At 52.0% G+C, this 26,425-nt stretch overlaps 7 protein-coding genes across 10 annotated transcripts; 3 read left to right on the top strand and 4 right to left on the bottom strand.

Moving 5' to 3' along the window:
* Positions 1–103: 103 nt before the first annotated feature.
* Positions 104–4,931, bottom strand: PV07_10048 (uncharacterized protein). The gene is made up of 5 exons (XM_016397349.1): positions 3,842–4,931; positions 3,652–3,784; positions 2,040–3,603; positions 1,792–1,988; positions 104–1,743 (listed from the first exon to the last, which is right to left on the bottom strand). The coding sequence occupies exons 1-5, from the start codon at positions 4,423–4,425 to the stop codon at positions 283–285; spliced, it is 3,939 nt and encodes a 1,312-aa protein (XP_016244540.1). The 5' UTR covers positions 4,426–4,931; the 3' UTR covers positions 104–282.
* A 170-nt stretch (positions 4,932–5,101) lies between these two features.
* On the top strand, positions 5,102–8,562 carry PV07_10047. 3 transcript variants are annotated; one of them, XM_016397347.1, is made up of 4 exons: positions 5,102–5,153; positions 5,265–5,722; positions 5,795–5,944; positions 6,000–8,562. In XM_016397347.1, exons 2-4 carry the CDS (start codon positions 5,506–5,508, stop codon positions 6,881–6,883), a joined length of 1,251 nt encoding a protein of 416 aa, XP_016244538.1. In that variant the 5' UTR covers positions 5,102–5,153; positions 5,265–5,505; the 3' UTR covers positions 6,884–8,562. The 3 variants fall into 3 exon arrangements, with proteins under 3 accessions (XP_016244538.1, XP_016244539.1, XP_016244537.1); XM_016397348.1 differs by having other exon boundaries at positions 5,795–8,562; XM_016397346.1 differs by having other exon boundaries at positions 5,102–5,722.
* Positions 8,563–8,714: 152 nt separating this feature from the next.
* Positions 8,715–10,111, top strand: PV07_10046. 2 transcript variants are annotated; one of them, XM_016397344.1, is made up of 3 exons: positions 8,715–8,827; positions 8,920–8,974; positions 9,049–10,111. In XM_016397344.1, exons 1-3 carry the CDS (start codon positions 8,783–8,785, stop codon positions 9,810–9,812), a joined length of 864 nt encoding a protein of 287 aa, XP_016244535.1. In that variant the 5' UTR covers positions 8,715–8,782; the 3' UTR covers positions 9,813–10,111. The 2 variants fall into 2 exon arrangements, with proteins under 2 accessions (XP_016244535.1, XP_016244536.1); XM_016397345.1 differs by having other exon boundaries at positions 8,920–10,111.
* On the bottom strand, positions 9,913–11,088 carry PV07_10045 (ubiquitin-60S ribosomal protein L40). Its single transcript, XM_016397343.1, has 4 exons — positions 11,022–11,088; positions 10,957–10,963; positions 10,643–10,823; positions 9,913–10,520 (listed from the first exon to the last, which is right to left on the bottom strand). Coding segments are annotated over exons 1-4 (387 nt in total). The 5' UTR covers positions 11,023–11,088; the 3' UTR covers positions 9,913–10,322.
* A 285-nt stretch (positions 11,089–11,373) lies between these two features.
* Positions 11,374–14,298, bottom strand: PV07_10044 (uncharacterized protein). The gene is made up of 2 exons (XM_016397342.1): positions 11,929–14,298; positions 11,374–11,860 (listed from the first exon to the last, which is right to left on the bottom strand). The coding sequence occupies exons 1-2, from the start codon at positions 14,171–14,173 to the stop codon at positions 11,511–11,513; spliced, it is 2,595 nt and encodes an 864-aa protein (XP_016244533.1). The 5' UTR covers positions 14,174–14,298; the 3' UTR covers positions 11,374–11,510.
* Positions 14,299–14,457: 159 nt separating this feature from the next.
* PV07_10043 (uncharacterized protein) lies at positions 14,458–21,334 on the bottom strand. Its single transcript, XM_016397341.1, has 3 exons — positions 20,483–21,334; positions 15,018–20,424; positions 14,458–14,968 (listed from the first exon to the last, which is right to left on the bottom strand). Exons 1-3 carry the CDS (start codon positions 20,932–20,934, stop codon positions 14,906–14,908), a joined length of 5,922 nt encoding a protein of 1,973 aa, XP_016244532.1. The 5' UTR covers positions 20,935–21,334; the 3' UTR covers positions 14,458–14,905.
* Positions 21,335–22,644: 1,310 nt separating this feature from the next.
* PV07_10042 (uncharacterized protein) lies at positions 22,645–23,283 on the top strand (the record flags this gene model as incomplete). The annotated part of the gene is made up of 1 exon (XM_016397340.1): positions 22,645–23,283. One exon carries the CDS (start codon positions 22,645–22,647, stop codon positions 23,281–23,283), a length of 639 nt encoding a protein of 212 aa, XP_016244531.1.
* Positions 23,284–26,425: the final 3,142 nt, after the last annotated feature.

Raw genomic sequence — 26,425 nt, 5'->3', positions numbered from 1 at the left:
GCAGCCTTGTCACTCTCACCTCCGTCCTGCGTGAGGAGTTCACGTGCTGGTAGATGTAGAGAGAGCACCCAGGACGACGGCCGAAGCAAGACACTATTCACTCGGGAGTTTTCAGCAAGACTATCAGTCTTGTCATTCTTCAATTCAAGAGGCAAAACACTCGTCCCAATCCCGTGACGGCATTGTCCTGTCCGCTAGGTTGAATAAAAGGCACCAGAGAGCTTGATGGCTATGAGTGCCTAGTAGTCCCTCTTCCGCACGAGGTCCATCCATGTCCATCCATCAAGATCGTGGTGGGTATGTCATAAACTTCCGTATCCAAGCAATCACAGCGTCCACAGGCTGCTCCGTCTCCCCCAAGGTCTCCTTTACCAAAGCATTGAAGCTATCCATTCTGTCTGATCCTCGGAGAACATTTCGAAGGTTGTATGGCCCTTGCTCAATCATGACGAGCAGGCGGTCTCCTTGGACATGCATATCCTTCGGTCTAAAAGCCGGAGGCTTCCAGAGATATGCTTTGTTGTCCACGTCTCTCTTCTTGAGGGGCACGGCTTTGATGGGTTTCCTGGCCATGTAGCTCATTTCCTCTATGAAGTGAAGCAATTTCCACTCAGTGTGATTCAGGAGTGCAAAATGGAATATTGTACCATCGAGCGTGCAGCCGTAGAAGCGCGTTCGATCAGTCTTTCGAGGGCCTTGTGACGTATCCAGACGAAAGCGGTGGATGTGGCCCGGAACTGTTGCGTGGAAGGCTGGAGCTGCTTCGGTAGTGTCCTTGTTCAACCCCGTGAAGCCAATGATATCCGTACCTCCTACATCGGCAGAGGCGAAGACAGCGGTGGAACCATCAGAGACCGCAATGTCTTTGGCATATCTCATTTTGGTGTCACACTTATGGTGGTGCAATGCGTTGTTCTTCTCCACGAGAACAAACAACGAGTGTTGTTGGGTGGCAACGCAGATGAGCGAGCCCTGACAGGATATGGCATTCGCATACGACGGAAGAGCGAACCTTGCCAACGTCTTCCACCGGCGTGTGGACCAATCCAGATGATGTAAGATGATTTCTCTTCCGGCTGCAATCAAGAGAGATGACATCTTGTACGCACATATGGCCGTGATGGGTTCCCGGCTGCTAAAAGCAAGTTTAGGCGTGGCATCTGGTTTGCCCTTACCCAAGCTTTTGGCATTGACACAGACAACTCGACCAGGTCCTCGCACGCCCGGCGTTGTGCTCAACTGCTCCAGAGCGAGCACCAGCCATTCGTAGTGATTGTGACCGTCTGTCGGTGCCCAATCAATGAGATCATGGATAATATCGCTGTCATCTCCAGTCACGATGGTTGAAAAGGTGGCGTACTCAGGATCCTTCGATTTGGGATATTGCAAGTTGGGAGTGATGAGTTGTAGCCCAGCTCTTTGCACCTTATCTGACGGCTGGTCGGAAGTGTCCTTTTCACCCTCGGGCAGAGGTATACCGGTGTGCCTTCTGACTCGGATTTCCGTAGGATCGCCCTCTCGAGAGAAGGCAACCACAAACTTCTGAAGAAACCTCGAGTAGATTATACGCTTGGGAATGCCTTTCAGGTTCAGGTGCCTTGCAATTCCGTGTTCCTGAGCAATCACGGAACAGAAGACCAAATCCTCTTCGACAGCACACATTAGGAAGCCCCCAGGCTGTTCATCTCCTGACATAAGCTTCGGGATCCGGTGTACTGCATTGATCAGCGGCCGGAGTGAGGGCTAATCATATATTAGCGTAGCACCAAGTATAGACAAAACGAGACGTACTTTAGTTCGATCTGTCACCCACAAAGGAGACATTGTATAGTCGACTACGGCAGAATTAGGATGGAGCGTGATCCGGTGAAGCATGTATTCGCAAAGCACGAGCGCAGATGGGTCCTGCGGGCTGCCAGGCTGACTCTTCTCCTCGACAATCTGTACAGGAGTTGCCCCAACGCGGTAGATGTCATCACATTTCAGGGCTATGAAGTTGTCAGGACCGAGGAAGTATGTCAAACACCTGCGTTTCATACCTGTTTTCGAGACATCTTCACCATCCACCCTAAGTTCCAAGCACATAATAGTGCCCGAACGGAGGCCACACAAAAGCAGGATTGGGCCGGCGGTGTTCTGCTTTAGCGCGACCAGGGAAGACACTGCGACATTCTCGACTTTCGCACTGAGATCTTGGACTCGAAATTCGAAGGCAAGCCCTAGTGTGTCAGTATAGCCTAAGATCTCTCCAGTTGATGTACCGATCAGAACTAGCTGCGTGGTGCGTATCTGGACGCAGCAAATCACATTGGGAATGTATCTCATTGCCACAGGCGGGCGGGATGTAAAGCGAAGTGCTCCGCCCTCTGAAGTGTCGGTGTCGATTACACGGAGTTCATAACCCGAACTGACACGGCTGGTGGTGGCAATGGCTTGGTCACCGGTGAAGAAGCCCGCATGTGCGATGCGTGACCTGAGGTGGCCCAATTCTTCAACTTCTCTGTCAGCCTCGATAAGTATGGCGTGCACACCATGGGTAGTCACCTGTACAACTGTGTCTCGATTGATAACTGTTGCAGCAAGCGTGGGATGGTCAAAATCAAACCCGGGGTGGCTCTCCGTATTAGTGTGGGAGACGTCCTGAGTTTCTAACTCGAACACGACCATCGAAGAGTTCGTTGTATGAGAGACCATCAGCAGCAGTTCGTTTGCACCCGGTATCTCCAAGCTGAACAGCCGCTCAGACAGAGCAGCCTCTGGGAATGAGATTTCCCAACCAATTTGGGCTTCCAAGCCGTAGCGAATTTCTGACACTTGACCATACCTATCACAAGGACCTGAACAGGCATAGAGCCTCCCTGGCGTGCCTTGCCACATAGCAGGGTCTTGAGAGTCGACGGCTATCGGAGGTCCAAGGGCGATATCATTCAGTGGAGCAAGTATTTCGATACGCTGAACGCGTTCCGGCGACCCTCGGGCGGATACATGGAAGACACCTCCGTCAGTCAAGCTGCCACCCACTATGATGATATCACCACCTGTGGTGGGAGGGCCGGAGAGCATGCAGAATGCCGTGTCAACGCTGAAACCGAGATGGCCAATAGTGTTGTTGGTGCTGAACTTTGTGCTGGACGTTTTGTCGATTAGAAAGTTCTTCAGGAGTCCGTCTTCTCGCAGAATGACAATATCGTCGCATCGTTCGAGGTACTGGCTGTGGCGTCTAGGTCTGACCCATTGCACCCACTCCAGATTCGTGTTTATATTGTCCAGGCATCGACAGTAGACTCGCTTCATTTGAGATGATTGGACATTCTCGTAGTAGCTGATCCCAGCCGCCATGACAACAATGTACGAAAAAGCCCGCGTTGACGGGATCAGCATCAAGGGCAACTGGTCTTCTCTCAATTTGCGCCCACTACATGACATTGGCTGGATTGTCTGGAGTGGTTGGCGAGTGTCCCATTTATATAGGTATTGATGCGTTCCGGGCTCCGCATCTCCAGAGTAAACCAGCAGGAGCAGGACGACCTTTGTGGGATCGCCCTCAGGGCTGCGTAAGAAAGACATCATCAAAATCTTGCCAGCCACTTGGATGAAACGTTGCTGTGACGGTTAGTTCTGGCACACGTCGGTGAGGCCAGTCACACATACCTCTTCTGAGGGACGGAATGAGGCGGGATCGAGAGGATCCCAGGTATCAATCTCCGCCCTGATCTCATCCACACAACGTAGTTTGAAGAGTCCAAAGTAGCCTGAAGGCGAAGCAACGGCAAGGGCACGGGATCTGAGACATCAATTAGCGAGCAATGCATCTGAGATGGAGGTCATTGACTATGCATACTCTGGATCAATAGCGAGGTCTCGACACTCTCTTGAGGGCAGGTCTACACCTCCTAGGAAGGGCCGTTTTGCAAAGACGAGTTTGACGTCTCCAACGGCGTCCTTGTGTGCATAGACGTAGATCAACTCATTGTCTTTTGTGATGAGGACAAGGATCTGTGGCGGCTCCGAATCACCGACAGGTTGACCGCGAATACTGAACAACTCTTGGTCCCGCTCTTGCTTCAGTATGGCATCCACAATTGGAACAGACTTCAACTCGGCAGAGATTATTTTGGCATCAGTAATTGTGGTACCAAAGTCGAGCTTTGCGGTCACGACAACCAATTGTCCACTGTCTTTGAACTCGTGGAGCTGGACGAAGGTTGGTCCAACGAAGACGACGTCGTTGTTTGAAGGCGAGCGAATACGCGCAGGGAGGATCCATCTGATGCTGGAGCTCGAGCCGAGAGTCCTTGACAGAATGCCAACTCGGTCTTGAATGGCAAGTCGATCTTGATTGGGAACTTGATCTGGCATGGCAACTCGGCGAGGATCATGCCCGCTGATCAGGTCCCACGGCTGATGGGGGCTCCCAGAGGCCATCGTAGACGACGGGCGACGGCTGGCGGGAGTGGGAGAACAGACAGAAGCAGATTTTGAGTGGAACAGAACGAGATGGTGATTGTGATGAGAAGGCAGGACAGGTTTTCGGATGAGTTATTGAAAGAAGAGGCTGAAGAAGCGAGACGAGGGGAAACGAGGGCGACAGGCTGAGGTTGATATACCCCGTAATGTGCGGTTCTCTCTCTGTGTGTGAACCGCCCCCGCGCCCTGGCTTGACTTGGATCTGGTAGGGTCCTTCCCTCTTCCTCTCACCCTCTCTCTCTCTCACAATATCAGGAGTGTCCAGAAAGAGACATCTTGCGCGGACAGAGAAATGCAGCGGTCAGAATACGGGGTTGGTGGTTCAGGATGTCGAAGGACAGCAGCGAATCTGGCCTTGCGCCCGACTGGATCGCCATCTGTTCATCCAACATGGGGGTCTGCATGCGATGCGTCCAAACAGTTCGGCTGGATGTGAAATCAACCTGTCATTCGAGACCTTGAGGAGGATGTCGGCGAACACAAGCAAATATGCAGGGCTTGGAGACGACAGCAGATTCTGCAGCCTGGAAGTGGTCGCTGCCGCTGCTTTTCCTTCCCCACCTCCGCAGCTTCTTGGTTGCTTGTCATTCCAATCGCCCTCCTCCACCTGGGATTCACCTTCATTCTCACTTCACGCATTCATCCAACACCGCCCACCAATTTCCCAAAGACGGCTGACGAGACCTGTGAGCCCTGACACTCTCCGTTTGCCCCCCCTCCTCCGAACAATCCTGGTCGCGATGAAAACCAAGGACGGTTGCTTGGGTCTGGGTGTGGACAAAGTTGACATCTGACAGGGGTCAAACCGGCCGCTTTGTGCGACCTGTCACATTATCAACCACCACCCGCGTCAAATTCCATCCCCATGCACCTCTTGACAGCCTGGAGGTGACACGGCCATTGTCTGCTGTCGGCCTGTTTCAATCTGGACCCAAAGAGCGGCGTGCACTAGCCCGTCTGCGCCCACGCCGTCGCTTAAAACCCACGGTTCGCAACACACGCAGATGGCGATCGTCCGATCAAGCTAAACAAGGCACAATGCATCGCGGCGCCGACACCGTGGGTGCAGCTGTCAATCAGAAGCAACTGACAGCTTCCATGGCTTCTTCTGAAAAGGCCCCTCTAGCCGACCAGGAAGGTCCTGCAAAGCCCGAATCGATCCGGGAAGCTTGTCGACAGGGGGACTTCGACGCCCTGGTCAAGCTTGCAACCTCAACTGGCGGTCTTTTGACCGACGAATTGCGCCGGCAAGCTTGTATGCCCCCCCTTGTCCACCAATAGTTCGATACACCCCGTGGCACTTGGAACTGACGCATGAACTTGGAAGGGCCAATTCTATTGGGTTGCACACCTGAAAGCACAACACGGGCCCAGCCAGAGCACTCAAATCAGCTCCAGTGGAGATCGCTGCCTCGTCACCCGGACGAGGATCAAGTACAACTCGATGTTGATCGTGCCTTTGTATACTACCCTAAAGGTTTGCGCCACCTCCCCCTCCGACAACAGTGTGACACTGGTCTGAATGCACCTAGATGAATCTGAACAGTCGCTCGAGCAAAAGAAGGGAGAACTCTTCGAGTTGATTGTATCGACTTTGAGGAGCTATCCAATCCTCTCTTATTTCCAGAGTTACCATGATGTCGTACAAGTGCTCCTCCTTGTGTTGGGAAAACATCAGGCTATGCCTGCTGTTCCACGAATCTCTCTGCTGCGCCTTCGCGACTACATGCTGCCGACAATCACACCTGCGACGAGACATTTCGAGCTTGTATCGGCTGTTGTGATGGCCGCCGACCCCGAACTGGCTAATCACATTGCTCAGGCCGAGAATATCTTTGCCTTGTCGGCAACCCATTCCCTGTTTGCACACGATATTTACGACTATGGCGACATTGCCAGGCTGTACGATTTCTTGCTTGCGCATGAGCCAATCATGAGCATCTATTTGTTTGCGGCGGTTACAATATCGAGGCGATCGGAGTTGCTCGAGATGCCCGCGGATCAGTCCGATATCCTCACCTTTGTCATATCCAAGCTACCCCAGACTTTCGACATTGATGCACGGATCCAGGATGCTGTGACTTTGTTTCGCCATCATCCGCCTCAACAACTGCCTGGCTTCATCTGGTGGCGCCTATCCCGTTACAGCGTCCTCAAAACATCACGCTGCATCACCCCGCCTCAGAGCTTGGAAGAGGCCAAGACCTTTTGCCAGAAGCAGATCCAGCAACTCGACAGCCATGAACTGATGCGAAAGAGAGCACTGTTACTTTACAAATATAGGAAATCTGCCGCATCGATGACTGCTGTAATCTTGGTGGGAGTCTTCTCGATCTGGTTGCGAAAGACGGGCCACGACAGGATCTTGTGGTCCATGCTATCGACGGCGTCTACGTTCTTTTCGACCCTTCGATAGACTGTCCCACCGGATCGATACGCGGGAGAAAGGCATGTATCCGAGCTTACACTGACTAAAGCGGATTGGCGCCCAAAAGTTAGGCTCTTCCATAAACCAGGGAATAAATCTGCTTCGATGCATTGTTCTACCATTTAAGGCGTCAAATGCTTGGAACCGGAAGACAACCATCCTTTACCCAAGCTGCAGCCAACTGCGCCATCCACCCTTGCTGCATGACCATCACACAACCCCACTTGAACCATTCTTGACGCCGCTCAACCTTCTGTTATCAATTCTTGCAATATGCGCTACATGCCGACGTGGACTGGGATGAAGTCAGCAAAAGTGACGTCCGTTGGTGTGTTGAGGACATACCTTTGGCAACCCTTTACTCCCTCTCTGGCCATCCAATAACAAGCGAAAGCCATCCGGACCGATGTCGCTGGGTAGGTGCCGGGTGGGTGCCGGTATGCAAGAGGCATACCGGCACCCAAAGTCAGAATCCCAGGTTGTCTTGGCCCAGTCAGCCTTTTGCATTACAAACGTAATGCAGGCTGCTGGGACCACGAAATATAAATTCCGGCCCTCGGATACGTTTTTCTCTCATCATCACTTCTTTTGACTGACCCCCCGACCCACCAAAGTTCAGATTGAAACACGGAATCTTCATCATTGGGCATGAGTGCCTGCGGGCAGTGACAGAGAGAGGGTACTTGAGGGCTGTGAGGCGATTTCTTGAGGCTGTGACATGGAAGGGAAAGTTGCAGGCACTCATAGAGCGAGCGATGTCCGAAGAATGATGAGCTTCGAGTATGATATCCAGTTGGATACATCTAACTTCAGACTTTCAGCCGCGACAGGATGGCAGAAGTGATCGTCGTTTGGCGGGCTTGGAAGACATCATGAGCCTCCGCACGGTTAGCAGAGGTTCTCAAGCCTGATGAAACATCCAAGGCTTACCTGTCTCGTCTGGGCACAAGCTCTCGTTGAAAGGTACAAAGCACTCCTATGAACAATAGGAGCAAGCGATGGCAAGTTTAAGACATGAGGGAAAGAAACCTGGTAGAGTGCGTGGAAGCAATCAGACCTGTTGATGGGGACACAGAAGAAAGGAGGAAGAAGAAGAGAACTGTCAAATGCATGGAGGGTAGAAAAGAAGAAGGCGAGGTGGGAGGTGTCTTCCTTGACGTACAGCTACTGCTCTCTGGACAGGCATGACGTGGAAGATGAAGCAAGGAAAACCAGGTACGTGAAGATGTATCAAGTCTACTGAAGCAAGCACTATTGACACTGCATTCGACATGACGGGATTTCGGCTGAAGCAAATCGAGTCGAGCACGACTGGCGGGCTTCCTGGAAGCGAATATACCTCAATATTACATTGTACGGGGACATGCCAGCAGGAGATTCCTGCCTCAGAGGTCATCTCTTCTAGCCGACGTGCTACAAGTCAGCGAATTCGTGCAGAGGCTAGTCTGGTACAAGATGATGCCTGGATCTACAACTGTTGAAACATTCCTCACAAAGGGACCGAATAGAACACTGGCATAAGCTGCAAAGTTGTGCGATGGAGAATCGCAACTACTCGACGGGATGCGTGTTGACACCTAATATGGGTGCTTCAAGGTGTCATGATATGCATCCTCTTCATAGAAGCAGCATGAACAAGGCATAAGAACAGGGAGACAATACATCACTTACATCTACCAATGTCCTCTTCGGGGGGATTAAATCAGTTTGTAATGACGATACTGTGGTCTCCAATTTGGACCACCGCGGGCAGTAATTACAAGCAGTTCTTTTTAATATGGGCTAACATCTCCAAATCGCCTACTCGGACAGGCAACGTGTTTTGCACTTCGTCCACTTTCAGCACCAGCCACGTCCTCAGGCGCCCACCAACACTCGTCGCTCAAGATGGCAAACAGAGGATACGATGTCGTTGTCGACGTCGACACAGAAGTATGGCTCGCTCTCCGCCCTGTCGTCTTCTCGCTCCGTGGGCCGAAAAGGGCGCACAGATTCGAAGCATGCGGGAAACTGACATCGACCAGGGCGACCTAGGCCACACCGACCTCCAAGACGACGACCTAGAATTCCACTCATCAAGTACGTCGCCCGCGGCATCACACTTTTGGATTCACTGTCGAAGTGCGTACTAATTCGCGGGGCTCGCCGAGTAGACTTCGAGTCGAGTTCCTCGAGCCGCAAAGTCCAGCCCGACACTCCCTTCCTCTCGAGCTCCACCAACCCAGCCAACCTGCCCAACGACCCCTCGTCCATGCCGCAGAAACACATGCTCTGGTCGCTGTCCTTCTACGCGCAGTTCTTCGACGTCGACACCTCCACCGTGCTGCATCGGTGTCGCTCCGCCATCCTCCCCTTCATCCCCAACACGCCCCCGTTCCTCGACATCATGGACGGCAACCCGGACCTGTACGGCCCATTTTGGATCGCGACGACCGTGGTGGTAATTCTGTTCCTCACGGGGACGATAAGCCACAAGCTGGCGACGGAAGGGAAAAAGCACTTCGAGTATGACTTTAAACTGCTCAGCGGCGCCGCGGGCCTGATCTACGGATATACGCTCTTCATCCCCCTGGGTCTCTGGGGGGCGCTCCGCTGGTTCGGTGCTCAGTCTCTCGAGCTGGTGGAATGCTGGGCGCTCTACGGGTACAGTAATCTATTCTGGATCGCCGTGGCGTTGGTGTCGTGGTCGCCACTGAATGGACTCAACTACGCCCTCGTGGGGCTGGGCTATGCGGTCAGCGTGTTCTTCTTGGTCAAGAACCTGTATCCCGTGATCAGTGCGACGGAGAAGAAGATCAGTCAGGTTTTGCTGCTGGCCGTGGTGTTGCTGCATGCCGGCCTGGCCATCGCCATCAAGATCTTGTTTTTCAGCCACAAGAGTCCGGCGAAGGATGATGACAGCAAGATGTTGTTCTAGCCCTGCTTTTTTCCATGGCATTGGAGGCGGTCATCAAGGACTTGGAAGGCATGCTAACGGCCACGTGGGTTATAATGGTACATGTATCAACAAGAGGACACAGGAAACGGGCACGAGTCACTCCTCTGGGTTAGAGTGACTATCAATGATGATAAAATGTCCGCCAGACTCGAGTTCACCGCCAAAATTACATTGGCTTCTTCATACTATTGTCTGGCTCTGCCGTAGCAATCCGTATAGACTCCGAGCATGGGAGTTAACATGCATTGAAAATAGCTGCATTGACGATATCTAGCCTGTCCAGCTCGTGGCAACCTTTCCGTGTTCACGAAGCTGCTGCTGCATTTTTTCTACCATGCATCACTCCGAAAAGCACAGCCACAGACTCTTGCGGTGTTGCTCCCGCACTTGCTGCACCGTTCACCACCACACTTCCGCTGTGCCCGAAGTCCATCTCGCGCGAAACCGGCCACCCCACCAAAAATACACAACTCCCCTGTGCGCAGACCACTACTTGATCTTCTTCTTTGGTCGGAGCTGGTTGGAGTGCCCGCACTTCTTCTTGCGGCAGTTGGTGGCTCGCGGGGGCAGACGGGCGTAGCACTTTCGGCAGATCATCTTCTCGCAGTTGTACTTCGAGGCGAGGGCCTTGAGGGAGGGTTCGATGATACCGCCTCGGAGACGGAGGACGAGGTGCAGGGTGGATTCCTACATTTCAACAAAAATTAACGCCGGTCAGCGGGCTCAATTCGCTCAAAAGCAGAAGAGAGAGGGGTTGTTGTCGCCTCCTTGTAGCCGCGGGCTGGGGGAAAAGGATTTGTGGTATGTACCTTCTGGATGTTGTAGTCGCTCAGAGTTCGGCCATCTTCAAGTTGCTTGCCGGCGAAGATCAATCGCTGCTGGTCGGGCGGGATGCCTTCCTTGTCTTGGATCTTGGACTTGACGTTGTCGATCGTGTCGGACGACTCGACCTCAAGGGTGATGGTCTTGCCCGTGAGGGTCTTGACGAAGCTGTCGTGCGAAAAAGGATCTCGTCAGTACCTCATGCTCTTCCCACAGTTTTCCTTAAATTCCCGCAGCGTTCGAGTGACGACGAATATTTTGAAGGGTCGTTCGAAATAGACCGAGGATTCAGGAAACTTACATCTGCACTAAGATGAAGTCAGTAAAATGAGCGAGCTTCTTCCAAATATGCGAGTCGCAACTTACTCTTGTCAAGATCTTCTGGTCACTGGCAATATTGGTTGATGTGTAGCAGCAGTGATATCGAAAAGCGAGGGGTGGCAAGCAGCTTTGATTGTGGACGCAGATTTGGCGCCAAGACTGACCGGACCCAGAAGGGAAGGTGGAGCGGATGAGGCCTTCAGCCTTGCCAGCCTTGTCTAGAAACGGAACATTTGGACGAAGCGCATGGGATTAGTTTGAGTATCGGTACGAGCAGCAAGAAGGAGTTGAGAGAGTCTTGTGAATCTTCGAAGGAAGGGCAGGTCGGATGATCGGATTCTAGATGTGGTTGGCAGTGTGTAGGACAATTTTAAGCAAGAAGAGTGTTCTTTTGAATGCTGGAACTCTGGGGTAAAGGAGAACCATCCGGATCATTGGAAGTGTGGATGGAAGAATGGATTATTGTTCGATGTGATCTGCACCCTATACTTGCTTTCAATATCCTTCATAAGGTTCCTCTATGTATCTCCTCGCTTAGTCCACTGGTTCTTCTTCTAACATCAACTTGAAACTGAAAGGTTCAAATGTCACACCCTCCCCAATGAAGTGTTTACTCATCGCTTCTACCCAGTGCAACCTGAGACTGTGCAACATAGCACTCGTCCCTTCCATAACACACAAGACAGCAATAGTTAACACAAACCAGAAGTAAAAGGTGACAACGACCATGATGACCTGTGCCGGGCCAGAAGAGACCCCGAAAGCATTTCCCAGTGTCATATTCCACAGCACAACCGAGAGTTGTTGATGAGCAAGAGAGAGGGCCCAGAGTCGAAGATACGAAGCGGTATGGGAGACGCAGTTTAGACAGAACTCGATCGTATCTGGTCACCAGCGCGTCAGAGTTTGTCGTCGAAAAGGGTTGAAAACAGGCAGAGTGGGAGGTACTTACGAATAGTCTGATGGATCATGACTTCTGAGAACTCGAATTCTTCTTCTTCCTCCTCTCCGATATTTTCGGTGATCATTGCACCTTCGTCATCATCCTCACTCGGCCGGCCATTCATACGCCGTTCGTTGGCGTTGGCATTCTCCTCATCGTCATCATCTAGATCTGTTGCATGCGTGACGCGACTGGTGTCGCCGATGCCGCGGTATCCTTGAGCAGCCGTCTTCTGGTGTTGCCAGCGCAGGCATAGAGGCTTGAAAAGCAGAAGAATAGGCACATTGATGACAGCAATCAAAAGCAGGAATACTTGCACGCCTGCTTGACCTGAGTAAAGCTGTTCGCTTTCTTCTACGTTCCCGGGCGACAGGAACATCTGAATCAACATGTTGAGCAGGGATGGTGGGTTCCGACCTTCAGCCGGCCAGTCGATGGACCATTTGTAAATGATGCAGAAAGAGAGGTATCCGAAGATAGCTTGGAAGAATACCATCCCCGGCACAAAATTACCCCAGATATCGACCCAAGATTTGAAGTGTCGGGCGTTGACATATGAGAAGCATAGAGCGTAGGTCATGTGGGCCCAACCCATGAGGATTGACAGCTTCATTTTCAGACTGTTGCTGAAGAGCAAGTCATTCTCGGAGCCGTGCCATGCCCAATCCAAACCGAATGGATACCGATAACTACCCTTGAGATGAGCGGTAACTTCTGGACGGCCCTCTTCAGGGAATTCCCAGGCGGAGGCGAAAGGAGTAAAGCCTTTTGAAAAGACATCGTTATAGATGAGACCGGTATACATGGAGAAGATCCCCATCATCAACATGATGTAGCGACCATAGAATGCCATCGCGAACAGTTCATCCTGCTTGGATCGAGCTAATGGCTTTTCCCAATAGATCATTGCCGCGGCGGCCATGGCCATCAAGCATCCGTGTCCAAAGTCACCGAACATGACAGCGAACAGGAACGGGAACGTAACGATGGTGTAAAGGCCAGGATTGACTTCCTGGTATTTGGCAGTTCCATAGGCATTAATGATGGTTTGAAAGCCTTCAGTAAACTTATTAGTCTTGTTGTAAGTAGGTGGAGTCCTGTTGGTCTTGATCTGATTCACAATGGTTGGCACCGACAATCCAGCCTGATCGTTGACGTCTTGTAGGGTGCGTCGAATCTGCGGCAGAGTATTGGTGGGGCACCAAGCTTCCGCAATCAAGGTCTTTCTAGCTTGATCGTAAGAGCACATGTTCAAGGCATTGTAGACGGCCTTCTCTTTCTTGATGACAATCATCCAAGCAGCGAGAGAGCGGGCAATGGCACTCAGTTCCGCATCAAGGGTGTTTTTGGTGTTCCGGAGGACACTGGCAAGGTCACTGAGGCGGGTGTTGACTTCGTGAATCTGGTCCCTGCGGACATCACTGTTCTCATCGACGTTGTAGAGGTCTGCCCCCAGAGATTCTGAAATCTTTCTGATCTTCGCAATGATTTCCTTGCCGTGAGCGAAGATCACAAAGACGTTCTTCTGTATCTCCTCGTTGTTCTCCGGGTTGATGATGGGCTCTGGAATTTCAGACTGATTCATGTACAGATTGCCACGGAGGGTTCTCCACAGGATACGTTCAAATGCAGGGAGTCGCTCACGGGGGATGACTCCAGAGACAAAGCCAATGTTCATGACAGCAAAGCTCTGCTGCTGTTGTTGAGTGGCATCGCCGTTAGCTCTGCCTTCCTCAGCCTCTGTATTCCGAAGCAAAGGCGCGTCATCTTCATCAAGACTTGCGCGGATATCTTCTGTTTGTCCATGGGCTCTGTCAAAGAAACCTCCGGCCTCCTTAAGAACCCATCGCCATTCGGTCAACTCGACCTCCCTCTTCTTGAGTGTTTCATAGCTTTCATTCAAGCTGCTGATACGTTGTTCCAGGCTCTCTGCACGTTCCACAAGGGCATCAATCTCACTGGCCTGCGGGACTGCAAGCATATTCTCGTCGAAGTCCCAATGGCTCTTCATCTCGATCTGAGATTTGTCCATCTGCGCCTTGAAATAACGGAACTGGCGTTCGACATTGTCTAGTCGGCGGATCTCTTTGGTAAAGGTGCGTTGGAAGGCAGTCGTCTCAGCGTTCAAATCGCGGAATTGGACAACGCCAACTTCACCCAGGGCAGAGACGACTTCGCGACCGATTTCGTTGGAGATGTAGAGCTGGGTCAAGGACATGCTCGCCGAGCGGAAGAGGGTGTCTTTATGGGCCATGCTGGGCGGGTTTTGAGAGAGAATCAGGCCGCCCAGGCCGCGATGTAGGAGGATTCGAAAGAAGAAACGCACCAGAGAGCGTCGGATGCTCGCTGTAGCACGTTGATAGCTTTGGAAGATAAAAGTCGAAGCCTGGTTCCTACGGGGAGAAGCACCTTGGTGATGGCATCGCAGCTCAGTCCCTGTCTTGGCACGCTAGCCGCTTAAAGGTTCTTCCTGTCACTACGGGTGAGCAGTTGAGCTTCAACCGCAGACCAAGGGCGAGTTTGATAAACAGAGCCGTGCTTCAAACTCGAGACTCCAGCAATATGCCGGTGGCGGATAGCAGTCATGAATTGCTGTTCATATCAGGCATCGAGGGATTTTCTAAGTTCCCCGATGCAAACCAATTAAGCTCTTCTTCGCCCTTCCTTCGCCCCATTCACTCTCCAAACATGACCAAAAAGACACATCCTTTCACACTTCTCCTGCCTGTCCAACCAATTCTGTCTAGAGTAGAAGGACGGCCGCAAGCCATATCATGAGTCCTTGTCCTGAGAGAGCACAATCGTTATCCCTGAGGCGTAATTACACATTGGATGAAGGTACCGAGAGTCCACCAGAAGAAACTTCCGACTGAAACAGACGACAACGCCACTGTGACCGGGTAATGTGCCCTTTAGACAAAACGCCAACGCTATGCTCGAATCACAAAGAAGTTTCGCGAATTCATTCTAAAGGTTAGTGCAAAAGCTAAGCGAAATAGCTCTTCCATAACACCCCAGAGAGGTCTTCAATTTGTTCTGGTTTGAATGCCTGCCAATAGTCAGTTCGGTGTGGATGGACGTCTGTTCGCAGCACGTACCTTAACATCTATATGCCAAGTATCTTGCCTCGTCTTCTTGAAGTCGCTTATGATGCTCTTGACGCTGTTGCCAACAGTTGCTGGATCATTCGCCGCTTTGCTGCTCAACGTGACTAAAACATCTGGCATCCAGGCCGGCGGTGGGCTTGAATAAGGAAAGGCCTGGATCAAAGAGCCCAGACCGAGCACCGCCGCATGGCGAACGATGACCAGCCGCTGTGCTTCGGGAGTAGGTGTGTTAGTCCCTGAAGTCCGCGCCGATGACAGCCCGGCTAGTTGACCCTTCGGTTTCTTCGGGAGGGGGTTGTCGATGAGCATCTGTGTGCATCGATCCCGCAGCTGGATGATCATCCTCTCTCGCAGCTCTAGCGGCGAGCATCGAATCATTCCTGATAGGGTCGTGGCTGCACCTGCACGGACCTCGTGCTGTGTATCTTCGAGCATATCCGCCACGCAGTTGAATAGCTTCTGCTTACTCTCCTCGGACAACAAGAACAGACGTCTGAAAAAGAGAATCTGCATATTGATCATTACACGCAGACGCTGGTGCCATGACGGAGATGTCCTTCCGATGCGGATCAATGACTCGATCAACGCTTGATCCTCTCCTATTCGATGAGGAATGTTCGGCAAATGTAGAAAGACATGGTAAGCCAAAGATTGCAAATCAGGATCCTCCTTGACGTCCATCATGTGCAGGAATTGTTCGGTGAACAGGTTGGGGAAGTACTTCAACAACTGAGTGCACTCATATGAAGAGAGCATGGAGTCAAGCCACAATAGTATCGTTTTACTGCCGGACGTATAAGCGGAAGGGGTCTGTTGACCGGGTGTGCGTTCATGCCGCCACTTGTCCAAGCGCTCGAAAATCTCGCGCATGGTCTCGTCAAAGTCCTGCGTTGGCAGATACGGCTGAGTCCCGATGGGACCTGCCTGTCTCTGGGCTTCGAGGAGTTCCTTGACGTCCTTGTACGACTCATGGTATCGAGTGCGGGTAATAGCAGCAAGAGTTTGAGCCATAGCCTCGCGAACACCCTTGTATGGATGGTCAATGTGGGCTAGGAAGTTCTCCATGATGGGTTTCTCAAGCTGGAAACGCCACCCAGCGTCTAGGATCACTTCATGGAGCAGATGTATCTTTGAACTTTCCTTGAAAGCAGCGTTGGATCCCATGTCAAGGCGGAAGCTGGTCAGCCACTCCACCAGCGGCCACGCCCTCCGAGGGTCTCGGCCCTGAAGAATCACGTAGAGGAAAGTTTTCCAGTAGCCGGAATTCTCTGGGGTCAAGCCGTCTGAAAAGACTCGCTGAATTATAGGGAACGCGAATTCCCATACCATGGTCCTGCGCTCAACAGAATGATCCATGACCGACGTGACCAACCCACCAAGGATCTCTGCCGTAGCACGATGTTGATGCTTGTCGCTGCCGTCGTCAAGAACGGCTAGTGTTTCTTCTTTGATGTCTTCAAATGTTGCCACAGCTAGGCCGTCTCTGATAATCAGTTCGAAGACATAAACCAACATCGTGACATTGGCCATGCGGAACCTATCCGCCGATTGGTCTCGAGGCTCCTGTTTCAGGTATTTGAAAAGGGTGACAAACCATTCTCGATCAAGATGTTTGCCGATGACGGTTCGTTTCTTCCATTCGAGTTCATCATAGATGATGTCGGTCTGCACGCTAGCTTTGTACCCAGGTATGTCTTTCGACCACACAAGCCAACCAGGATAATCATGATCGGTGTAGACATCGGCCTCGGGCTGAGAAAAGGCCTTCAAAAAGGTTTCGGTCCACGACTCTTCTCCGGCTCTAGTCTCGACCTTGACTTTCGCGGGAAAGTCTTGAATTGCCTGGATGTAATTGGCATAGTCGTGGCTGCACACAGCTCGCACGTCGGTCATGCTGAACAGGGCCACCAGCCCTTGGGAATACAATGTTCGCAAGTCCGGGTGAGGATCTATCGTGCCCAGAGTTATCAAGTCAATCATACTGTCTGAAGCAATCGTGTCGAAACGCATCCCTAGTGACATGACAAGCGTTGCTACACGAGTGGCCTTCTTCCAATGTGAGACACGAGTGAGCTCGATGAGCTCTTCCGCAAGTTCTGCCTTCTTGCGCTCGATGTTTGCACGCTTACTCAAGATGAACGCTTTCTTCTTTGAGATCCTGTCATCAACATCTTCCTCAGGCGCAAATGGATCAACGACAGTGCGGTCGATGATGGCCATTCGATCGCCGGGCCGACCGTAATCCATGATCTGGAATAAGCCGCCACTGCAAAGCTTTTGAATTGAGGGTTTGTCGGCAGTACTAGCCTCGATGAATGTTCTGATGACAGCCGGCGTGTATTTCCAGTGTCTGCCCACTGTCTTTGCCAGACTGCCGAACAATAAGGCAAACAATCCGCCTTTGATTCGGGGAAAGTCATTCTTTTCTACTGCTTTCTGGAAGGCCGCTAAGAGTGGCGGGATGACGAAAAGTCGAGCTCCGAAAATCACCTTTAGAGCCGATTCGCCTGCACTTTGCGCGTTGCGACGAACTTCGGTGTATAAAGAGACAGCAGACTCCGCAAGGTCTAGCAGAAGTTGTTCGTCGAGTTCTGACCGTGGTCTTGGTGCAGCATTATGCCGGAGTCTCTGAGTATGGTAAACGTTGGCTCGTCGGACGAGTATTGAGCGAGGGTAGTCTTTGCGTATTCCGCTCACTTTGTAGGGCTGCTCGTCGGCGTGCAAGAGTCGAGTAACTCGGTCAAGAACATGGGCCGAGCGTTCGATACCAACATCAACGAACCATGATCGATAGGCAGTATACAGCGGAGCAAAAGACGACACATCGTCCTCCCCTTCTCGAGTCAGAAAGACATGGACATCATGTAAGACGCGGCCAATCTTCTGTCTGAGTTGATGGAGAAGCTTGTAGTTGGCTTCTTCAGGCTTTAGCAACTCGCCTGCGGGATACTGGAAAGAGGGCTTGATCGATGTCTCGTCCGTGCCATCAAGGGAATCGTCAGTCTCGACAATATCATTACTTTGCTCTGGCGCGTGACCGTTTGCCTGAGACATCGAAGTGTCGGTGTCGGCGTCGACGCCTGCGGCGGTCGTAGTCAGGCCCTCATTGACGCCTTTGGAATCAAAAAGAACCGATACTCCTGCGAGCAGCAGACGCAGTAGGACGAGGTTCCTCGAAACTTCGTCCGACCATTCCTTGCCGCTGCCATCCCGTTTGATGCTAGATGAGCCGTCGATGAGTCGTTGCAAGTGCTGCACGGCGCTTTCAGCTTGATTCTGGAACAATTCTACGGCAAAATCAATCTCTTCTTTGGACGGAACATGCCACTTTGGTTTGATGGTTGCTGGTGGTTCTGCAACACCCCAGAGATCTGCGGTTATCCCATTCTTAACCTTTTCAGGTTCATACAAAGAATAGTCGGCTGTGTAAGTAACGGTCAGGTTCAGCAGTAAATGATGCACGTAGTTGGAAACGTGCACGGTCGCCATGCCTTTGCATTTCTGCTGCATGTACACGGCAATGTCAAAGAGCTCCTGCTTGTATTTCAGGACTGCTGAGCCCACATGAACCACGCACATACTGAGCATGCTGATATTCCAAACCAAGCCTCTATCCCGAGGCAGGACGTCAGAAACAGCATTTCTTGTTGAGCCGGCACCATTCTCGTCGATTTCTGTGCGGATGGCGCTGATCAAGACGGGAACGAATTTCGCTAGAGCCTTCTCAGGGTCGACCTTGCACAAGCAGTTGCAGATGGATGCCATGGCATCTCTTGATTGATGAATGACATGGTTGGCAGCGAAGTCAACAATTTTGTTCAATGCGATGTCGTACAACTCTGGTGAGAGAGTTGCTAGCAAGGGCATAAAAGCTGCTGGTAGCGTGTTGACGATATTCTCCTCCGGAGAACCACTTCCAACACGGGCCGCATCCGGAAGATTTTCAAGTAGAGCGAAAACTCTGCCCAAGAACGACGTGACGAACTCCCCGAGCCCGGCGGTGGACGCGGCAAGGATCAACTCTTCGTCCTTTTCGTTCAAGGCGGCATAATTCAGTTCGACATGAGCGCCTTCCTGCTCCATGCGCTCCATCTCCCCGGTGATCCACTCCATAGCTAGCATGTTACCTTGGACGTCCTCTCTGCCCTTGGAAAGATCCTCAAACGGTATATTGTAGCAGACATTCGCGAAGAATGACAATGTACACAGTGTCTTGTCCAGATCGTTGGCATCGATGCCGGGCAGAGCAAGACCAAGGAGAGCCGTGATGTGACAACGGTAGCCCTTTGTTCTGATCATCGTCCTTGCTAATATTTGCAGTGACCGTATAGACGAGATCGTTCGGTGTACCTCAACAAGCCCTTGCATTGAGGGATAAATACGTTGGAGAGCACCGGGAAGGATTAAGTCTGGCTCCAAAAATGCTAGAGCTTGCAGCGTGGACAATGAATAGCTCATGGCTGTTCCGCTTTTGGCATAGATGCCCATGAAAATGACTTCTCGTAGGCAGAGGACAAATCGTTTTCGCAGTGGTTCATTCAGCTTTCGCTCTTCTGGGACTTCCATTTCCCCATTGCGTTCCCTGTTCCACCGCATGACAAAGAAGTCTGCCAGATAGAACACAAGTTGAGCCAGGGTGCGAGTCCAGGAGCCGGAGTTTGACGGGTGGAAGAAAGTCTCAATTGCTTGGATCAGTGTCTCGAGGAGTGAAAGAACCGAGGTCTTCTTTTCCAAACAGGCCGGTGACAACGACATCACAAACCACCGGGCGATGTGGTGTGAAACGGGGTGTTTGCGCGAATCACGATCCAGTAGAAACCCCATGCCGGCTGTTATGTCCACCAGAGCGCTGTAAGGCGAGGTGGATTGCCCGACAGGGATCTCCAGCAACCTCAGAACTGCGGTTGTAATCAATGTCGACTGCTCAGCGGTGAATATCCCGAACTCGGAGAATCCGACCTGTTTACTAGGCAGTGAATCCCGGGCCAGGCGAGAGAGAAGATCGACAAGGGCGACATCAACGGTTCGGGAACGGTTTACCAGGGACCAGAGGTGGAAGAAGGTTGGAAGAAAATGTTGGGGATTCAAATCCGAACGATTTGGCGGTGGAGGTCCTGTTGGCAGCAGCATATTGAGCAGTCCAATCACCACAAAGGCGCCCTCGGTCGAGGACATCGTGAAGTGGGGGAGGATTTCCTCTAGCATAGCAGGGATGTCCTCTGGGTCAAAATATAGTTGGGCGAAGGAACTGATCTTAATGAGTGTCTTGATATTCCTCTTGAGGTTTGTTGTCTGCATCAAGCCCGACTCGCTTGGCAGCACGAATACTTTGATCTCTCGGAAGAGCGGCCGCCAGTCGAGGTTTAGGTCAAGGAAAGGTCGCAAGTAGTGTTTTCGTCTGCAGATTATGTCAGTGACGAGAGTCCTTCGCAGGCGTGGCTTGGGAGACAACAGACTTGGTGAGTAGCATGAACATGCTAGCGAAGCGCTCGCCCACGCTGGGATCGATCCCAGGGGCCAGAGCCAGTTCATAATAGAGTCTGACGAGCTTTACACGCTGATCCTTGCTGGGATCGAACTTCAAGGAGAGCCAGCTGCGCAGTTCCCTAGTCCAATGCACCGCACCCGGAGTGAAGTCGCTAGCCTGGACCGCAATATAGAGATGCTTAAGTATCTCTGCCAGGTCTTCCTGTCTCTTAGCCTCATCCTCCACTGGGTATGGTAAGGTGGAGAAGTAAGGATATGTTCGCGGCCTGTTGCGCTTATTCTGATTCCCAACATCGTTCGCATGACCGTCCTGCATGGCTATGGTCCCGGCCGGAGAGGTGGCTCTTGAGATCTCAGAGCCATGTTTAGCATGGCTGCTGCCGTTGACCAGCTCTTCTAGATGATGCTTGGGGGTTTCCATGACTGTTTATTTCTTCTGTTGTTGGACCGTCGAGGTCATCCAAGTCGAAGGAGAGAGGACTTGTCAATTGCCCTGTATCATACCGACGCGGATCGAAGGAGGCACCAGGGCTCGGGCGACTCTCTCTCTGTCTTTGAGATAATGGTCGCACAAAGGTAGGCAGGCGACGTGGTCGTATAAGGCAGAAGGCGCTTGGCAAGCTGCAGTGCAGCCTTGCGACGTCGTACGTCACGTTTATGCCTGCAAACACCTGATTGATGCAGAGAGGGAGGAGACGGTGCAGGGGACAGGCAGAACCGGAAGACCAATGTCACGTCGTCGTCTGAGGGTCGCCAGGAATAAGATAATCTGTTGCTAACTATGAGCAGGTTGATCAATTGCACGCGACACCAGGGCGAACTTGTGTCTTGTCCCAAAATCTCCGCAAGGCACGAGGCATCAACACAGCCGACGCCCAAGCGACACAAAGGCTTGGCATTCTCGCAGGCATCAAAGTCCCTTCTATCATACTCTCCTGTTGTCTCCATCCCCTTCCCTGGTCATCGCATTTTGCTTTTCCATGATGCCGACTTGTTTCGAGGACAATATGTCAGTGTATTTAACAAAGCGGCAACGCTGATTCGCAAAAACAATGTGCACGCCACACCACAGCTGTGACGTATTTCTCTCCATCCCACAGAGATGACATTGTCTATCTGAGACCTCCCCTCAGAATGGGCTCGCGAAGAACACTGTCACCTTTAAGTGCCATGGGTCCGTGAACTGCATCTTCTTTCGAAGCTGATTGTCCAAGTCACTCTTGCAGGTGCATCGTGGCTAATCGAACTTGCAAAGCCATGTGTACCTGGAAGTTAAACTGTGTCTCCAGAGCGCCCGGAAGGTTCAATTTCAGGTTTGTTGCATCGGACGCCCGAATGGCAAGGCAATAGGAGTAGCATAGCCGGACGTCGATTTGCAATTGTTCTTTTGTCTGCGGTTTTCGGGCTCTCGGGCACTGCTCCCCAGCGCACCTAGCACTCGCCATCTGGCATTGCGTCGTCTCCATGGTTTTCGAGGCTGCAACAGAACTACAGCGGCCATTCCTAGTCCTGTTTGGTCCCGAAAAACCTGCTTCCGAGTCATTTTGGCTACTCCGACGAATCCTTCGAGTTTGGGTTGGTCTACCGGTCTAATCTAACTGAGTGATGCGGTCTCCCAACTCACTTTCTCTGGCCACCCTTATGTCCCCTACCAGGAATCCAGAAAGTCAAGCCGAATAGTGACATGCGCCGGCAGGCTCTTATGCAGTGACATCCCTTGGTTTGGCTCAAAGCAACGCTAATGTTTAGAAAAACTCATTGGGCCGCAGGAAGCAGATGGCCGGCATTAAGCCCATGGTATACCATTGCCCCTTGCGGCAGGCTTCATCCCCCACTGTCCGCGGACAATTGCTGACCTTCTGCAAAAGCGTCCGATAGCCCCCGACCGGGCGCCAATTTCCGACGATGGCGGATAACAACTTCATTGCGGCAGTTTTCCATGCCTCGAGACACGCCTTTGCATATGCATCTCGGCTTTAATCGTTATCTCCGCCCTGCAATATATCGTCACCACCACTTAAGCCTCGGATCGTTCTACACTTCGATTGTATATCCTGAGCTGCAGGTATGATAATTTTTCTCGGATAGCTTCATCGCGATTGTTGCTTGGTCGCCATCTGTCGCGCCGGCTATGGCAAACGCAGTTTTCTCGCCCAGCGACCCAGCCTCACCACTGTCGATCTCACCTCATGAAACCGCTGTGTTGCTCATGGATTACCAGAACATGATTCTTGCGAGGATTGGGGACGTGGCTGCCAATAGTGTCATAAACATTGCATCACAGATGCGCGACTGGGCGCTTCATAAAGAGATGACCGTCTTCCACTGCCTCGTCGATACCTCACCCGGCTCAAAGCCTCCTGCACATTCGAAGATCTCGGCCGAATGGAAGATGTACGAAGCCAAGTTTTCCGAAATGCCTTGGCTGGGCCGTGAAGCGGAGTCACTGGCGGTCAGAAAACCTCTCGATCGGGAGCTCACCGTCCTGAGAACACCGGGCTTCATCTCCGCCCTTGAATCACACGGACTGTCGAACTTGCTAAAAGAAAAGGGAATCAAGTCACTCATCATCGGCGGGATAAGCACTTCTGGCTGTGTCCTGAGCACCGCTCGCGCTGCGACGGATCGTGGGTACATCGTGACTGTGATGGAGGACGCATGTTTTGATCCAGTTCCGGGCTTGCATGGTATGCTAGTCACACATGCCTTGCCTATGGGCGCTCACGTGGCAACGTCGTGGGAAATCCAGAACGCATGGAAGATTCTGTAATATTTGATCCTTGAGCGGGTTTTGCAAGAGTCAGAACATTGCGTACTAGCCACAGCCCGTTTATATCAGTCAAGAGGTTCCTGGCCTTGATCTTTGTGAGCCTAGGCATTGTCATGTCTCATGATAATATCCATATCGTCCTTCTAGTAGTTGATGCTGATAATACGACATGCGCCCGACTCCTACCACAGTTACCTACAGACGAACACTTGCAGCAACTTTAGATGCCTCATCGGGGTGGCTAGTTGGAGCCAAACGAAATTCGACAGGCCATTGAGTTCTTGATCCTTTTGTATAATCTCGATCAGAGTACTTCATGTCTTGGTGGGATGGGTGCCACCGGCCACTCACCGTCGGGACAAAGGGCGGATCGACCCCTGTACCGCAGCCTTGTGCCGTCTTTAGATGTGGGCCCAGATTTTCCACTCACTACCATCCTCCATTTTGCCCCACGGACCAAAGGGGATGATATCCGTTCAAGATGCGCAAAATCCAATGCCACCTTGTATGTCTCCTTTGGCGCCTCTCGAGTTATCTGCTGCCAAGAGAGAACAACGGCCTTGGTAACCGATAATCGCCCGTCGAACTAAGCCCCGCAATATCAAACGTCCCATCCCCACAACTGAGGCGCCTACCACCAAGCTTGCCAAGTTATGCTAATACATATCTTGCCAATTGCTTAGCTGCCTCGGTCGCGTCTTCGGGTGTAAATAGGAGTGAAGGCGCGGGGTATGATCTAGGGAGCAACATCTCCCATATATGTTGTTAAAAGGCTTCGAAATAATGCATTCGGAAGAAAAAGAACGCATCGAGGCTGCTGAAGTCGAAGCTCCAGTTCCATATCGCCTATCCCTAGTAGCAGCCTTGAATATACTGGACGAGCGGCTGTAATCCTCTATCAATGGCAGACATCAAAGAAAGCATGGCCTCGAACACTGAGACCAAAGAGTATGCGGCAGAAGTCGGTCTTCGTACCAGCGCGCCATCTGGTCAACGGGCAACAAAGCAAATGGTGCTGTTCTCCCTTTTCATCTCTTTGGCCGGCTGGATATTCAACTTTGATCTTGGCTATGGCGGCACGGTCCTTCAGATGCAGTCGTACAGAAAGTCATTCGGCCAATGTGGTCCCGTGACTGATCCCGAAACTGGTGAGACAGCGGTTGTCTGCTCGCAGACCGCACTTCAGCAAGGCCTTGTCTCTTTGACGTTACTCTTCGTTGCGCTAGGCGGAGCCTTGAGCGGCATCGCCGGGACCTATCTCGGTCGGCGGGGCACCATACAGGTCGGTGCCTTGCTTGCGGCCATCGGCGCTGGGGGCATGCTTGGTACTTCGGGAAATTTCACCGCCTACCTGGTCTGCAAGTGCATCGGTGGAGTGGGACTCGGTCATATCATCGCGGCCGGCCCGGTCTACGGAGCTGAGTGCACCATTGCCAGCAAGCGTGGGATGCTTCTCGCTCTATACAACATTGGTTTGGGCACGGGCAACGCAGCCGCCGCAGCGGTTTGCTGGGGATCGTCTACATACACACACAGCAATCTGGCATGGCAGATTCCCATCATATGCCAGATCCCCCTTTCCCTCATCCTAGGCTCGGCCGTCCTGCTTTTCCCCGAGTCCCCTCGGTGGCTGCTTACCAAAGGCCGCGAAGAAGCCGCGAAGAGATCTTTTGCCTGGTTCTACGCGAAGGTTCCCGATCACCCAGACGTTCTCCTCCAGGTCCAAGACGTCCAGCGCCATATTGACATGGAAAGGCTGTATGGCACAACCTCGAACTGGACCGAGATCTATCGCGGTACCAATTTCCGTCGTACCGTGGTGAGCGGTCTGATCATGGTCGGGTTGGCGATTACCGGGTCCAAATTCGTGGGACCCTACGGTGCTATTTTCCTGGCCAAGGTCGGGATCAAGAATCCGTTCCTGAACAACTTTATCATCGCGGCTTGCACTATGGCGGGATCTATCCCAGGCCCCATTGTTATTGAGTACGGGGGCCGCCGGTTCTCAATGCTCTGGGGCTACAGCACCATGACCATCTGCATGTTGATCATCGCCATTGTGGGCTCCGCACTGGGCCAGGGATCTAACACCGCGAAGGTGGTGCTGCTGGTGTTCCTTTTCCTCTGGGCCTACCTGTTCGGCATGTTCATTGGAACCAGCGTTTGGATCGCCGCGCCCGAGCAACATAACATCCGCCTGAGAACGTATGGACAGGCGTCGACTACGCTGGTGTACCAGATCTTCGGATTTGCGGCCAGCTTCTACGGACCTTACATGCTCAGCGTGGACTACGGGAACATGGGTCTAAATGTCGGGTATTTTTATGCAGGTAAGCAAGATGCGCACTAGGTTTGTGAACTCCACTTGCTCATGCCGAATGCACAGGGGTGACTTTCGCCATGCTGGTTCTCACTTTTGTTTTTGTCCCCGAAACCGCGAGGCTCACGCTGGAGCAAATCGACGAGTACTTCTTCTCTGGGAGAGCCGCGTGGAAGACTTCTACGAACAGGAACAAGAAGATTGCGAAAGGGGAAGTGGTGGATCATGTGGTCGAGCTAGAATACGCTGCGCAGAAACTCGACCACTGATACCGATCTCCCTGAGTGGACTTCGGACGTCAGGCTGTGCCCCTGGGTTTTATCAACTCCATGAAGGCAAGACGTCGAACGGGCGACACAAGGTTTTCAAGTTTTTTGCACTACTCCGTCATCTTTATAAATTGCAATAAGCCCGAGCGAGACAGAATCAACGGTGGACCGGAGGTTGACGTTTGGTCTCCCAGGCCCAACTCCGCGTGCAAGAGAGTAACAAAGATACCTTATCGGCTAAGGCTCTCCACCGTGAGATCACTTCTCTCCTTCTCAAATTCCTCAGAAGCCGACCCCTGGCACTGGCCCTTAACTTCCATTCACCCAGCTAGCATTTTTTTTACCTGATGTCTCCTGGTATCTACTCTTGTACAGATTTCGAGAAATCTCCCTTGATGCCAGCCTCCTAGCAGGTGGTTGACCGACCTAGATGTGATTCTCTTCTCAGTATCTAATTTCACAACATCATATATGTTGCTTCCCCACATTGCAAACTCCCAAGTGCCATCGACTCTGTTAAAATCCTCTCCCTCACTCCTCCTTTCCATAGAGC

This window comes from Cladophialophora immunda, assembly GCF_000835495.1.
Source record: "Cladophialophora immunda strain CBS 83496 unplaced genomic scaffold supercont1.6, whole genome shotgun sequence".
NCBI lineage: Eukaryota > Fungi > Ascomycota > Eurotiomycetes > Chaetothyriales > Herpotrichiellaceae > Cladophialophora > Cladophialophora immunda.
The sequence above is the reverse complement of the archived record's forward strand: the minus strand, read 5'-3'. Positions and strand labels throughout refer to the sequence as shown.